This window comes from Etheostoma spectabile, chromosome 3 (assembly GCF_008692095.1).
Source record: "Etheostoma spectabile isolate EspeVRDwgs_2016 chromosome 3, UIUC_Espe_1.0, whole genome shotgun sequence".
Lineage (NCBI taxonomy): Eukaryota > Metazoa > Chordata > Actinopteri > Perciformes > Percidae > Etheostoma > Etheostoma spectabile.
In genome coordinates, this window is record NC_045735.1 from 34,051,828 (window position 1) to 34,053,935 (window position 2,108).

At 40.0% G+C, this 2,108-nt stretch overlaps 2 protein-coding genes across 3 annotated transcripts in view; one reads left to right on the forward strand and one right to left on the reverse strand.

Moving 5' to 3' along the window:
- actr1b (actin related protein 1B) overlaps nucleotides 1–476 on the reverse strand; it is a 13,120-nt gene extending 12,644 nt beyond the window's left edge. For both annotated transcript variants that reach the window (XM_032510757.1, XM_032510768.1), the window contains exon 1: nucleotides 240–476. In XM_032510757.1, coding sequence (XP_032366648.1) covers nucleotides 240–287 — 48 coding nt within the window. In that variant the 5' untranslated portion in view covers nucleotides 288–476. The remainder of the gene's footprint in view (nucleotides 1–239) is intronic.
- Nucleotides 477–994: 518 nt separating this feature from the next.
- Nucleotides 995–2,108, forward strand: part of marchf5l (membrane-associated ring finger (C3HC4) 5, like) — a 10,564-nt gene continuing 9,450 nt past the window's right edge. Inside the window, exon 1 of the mRNA XM_032510807.1 lies at nucleotides 995–1,147. The gene's annotated coding sequence lies outside the window, so the exon portion shown is untranslated. The remainder of the gene's footprint in view (nucleotides 1,148–2,108) is intronic.

A 2,108-nucleotide genomic window follows, 5' to 3' on the forward strand; every position in this document is an offset into this window, starting at 1 on the left:
GCTTTGGCTTGGATAAATCAGAAAGATGCTATTTATGCTAGCAGCTGGAGCTAATGCTAATAGCACTTGAGGGTGGAGACCTGTCAAGCCACGGTGGAAGCCACAGCACGTTTAATATAGGTGACCAGGGTCGACCACAGATGTATTTTGTTAGCTATAATAACACAATAGTTAACACGGCTAACCGTTAGCCTAGCGGCCTCGGTTAGGGTGTGGATGAATGACATCATCATACTCACATTATCAATCACAACGGGCTGGTTAGCTAAAATGTCATAGGACTCCATGACGGACTAGATACCGAAGCTATGTTTCTATCGATCCGTGTGCGTGTTCCTCCCCGCGCGGTGTTTTAATCATGTAAAAGATAACGCGCAGTCAATCCGCACTGTGCCGTGTCAACGCCGCTGCTCTCGGTGCTGCTGCCGCTGATCGGTTGGTCCCGCCTCCGTCGGTCCGCCACAACAACAGCGCCGGACTGACAAGCTGAATCAGCCAATCACATTGACAGGAAGCTCGACTGACAGAAGGCTCGACCAATCAAAAGCGTTTTACCGAATAGCCATGCGTTTCGTGCTTGTTTGCGGTCAGGTGGGCCAGCACAAACTGCGGAAACTACGGCTTCTCTTTGTGAGGAAAAACGCCCCGTTAAACGTTACTGGTTTATTGAGATCTTTTGAGCCGATGCAGAGACTAAAGCGGCAGGTCACCCTTTACAAAGGGCTTATAAATTTATAAAGTCTCTCTAGGTATATATGTACACATAATGATTTGTACATAAGAAACTGTTTATGGTATTTTATTTCATTTTATTCTAATTTAAATGTGTATATACGTTTTTCGTGTGTGGCGTACAAGGTAGTTATTTAGTATAAAATATTTTAATTGAACCTGAGATGCCAAATTCTGCTTTATGACAAGAATCACAAGAATATGGGGTAGTTTCACGCCCGAATACACGATGAGTGATATTCCGAGAGACCCTGAATGCAGCATCTACCGTCACGGCCGCCGACCAATCAGACAGCAGCTAAAACCCCTAGCTAGCTAGCCCCTGTCAGAAAGTTACATTAGCAAAACACAGCACAAAGTACGGATTACACACTAACTAATTACACACACATTTGGATATATTCTTATTTCTCAGGTAGGTGGTGGTCATTATATTGATTTCGCAAGAATATAACGTTTCATAAACCGACAAATGTTAAGTTAACGCCACTAGTTACATAATGTAAAATTACAACATAGCAAAAGTTAACTGACGTTAGCTAGCTGCTGTTAGCATCAACTTATGGTGACGTAAGCGAGCTCGCGCGGACAAACGTTAAAAGTCAGTTAAGTCGAGAGAACGGGACGTTGCCTTGGTGACGATGTCAATTTTCATATATTTTTTAACGGTAATGATAATAATTTAATTTTTAAAGCACCTTTTCATACATAAAGTACAGCTCAAAGTGCTTAACGTCAACGTCATGGCATTAAAAACAACAGAAATGACAACATACAGTAAAATTACACGATAACTACGTAACCCCGTAACATAGCTAGCTAGCTTTTAAATGCTAGTTAGCTTGTTAGCTCATTTATTTCGAAATAATACTTTTTTTACCGTTGGTTTCTGTTGATGTTGCTGTTGTCATAGCTCACTTTTAGCCACAAACTGTGGACAAAATAAATATCACCGGTGTGGTTTCACATTCAGGACGACTAAAAAGGGGGTTTCCGTCTTTGCTTTTACGTTTTTTAATTTATTTATTTTGTTGACGTTTTCCACTTTTTATTTAACCGACATTTGAAGCATCTGTAATTTGTGTAAATGCTTTTTTCCCAGCATTTTCCCCGGTGTTCTTTTTGATTATTATTGTTTTCACCGAAAATAATAATAATAAGAAAAATTGTGGGTTTTTTTTACGTATCCCCTGAAAACAAATCCCCTTTAAAAAATGGACTTCAGACTTTGGATGAGCCACTTAGCATAGTGGCCTGACAATATAATAAATATGATAAATTTATTCATTTTTTCAGTGCCTGCTCGATGTATGAACAGCCAACAGTTCGCTCTATGAGTCTGTCTTCTCATTTCTGTATGTCTGTCTTCTCATTTC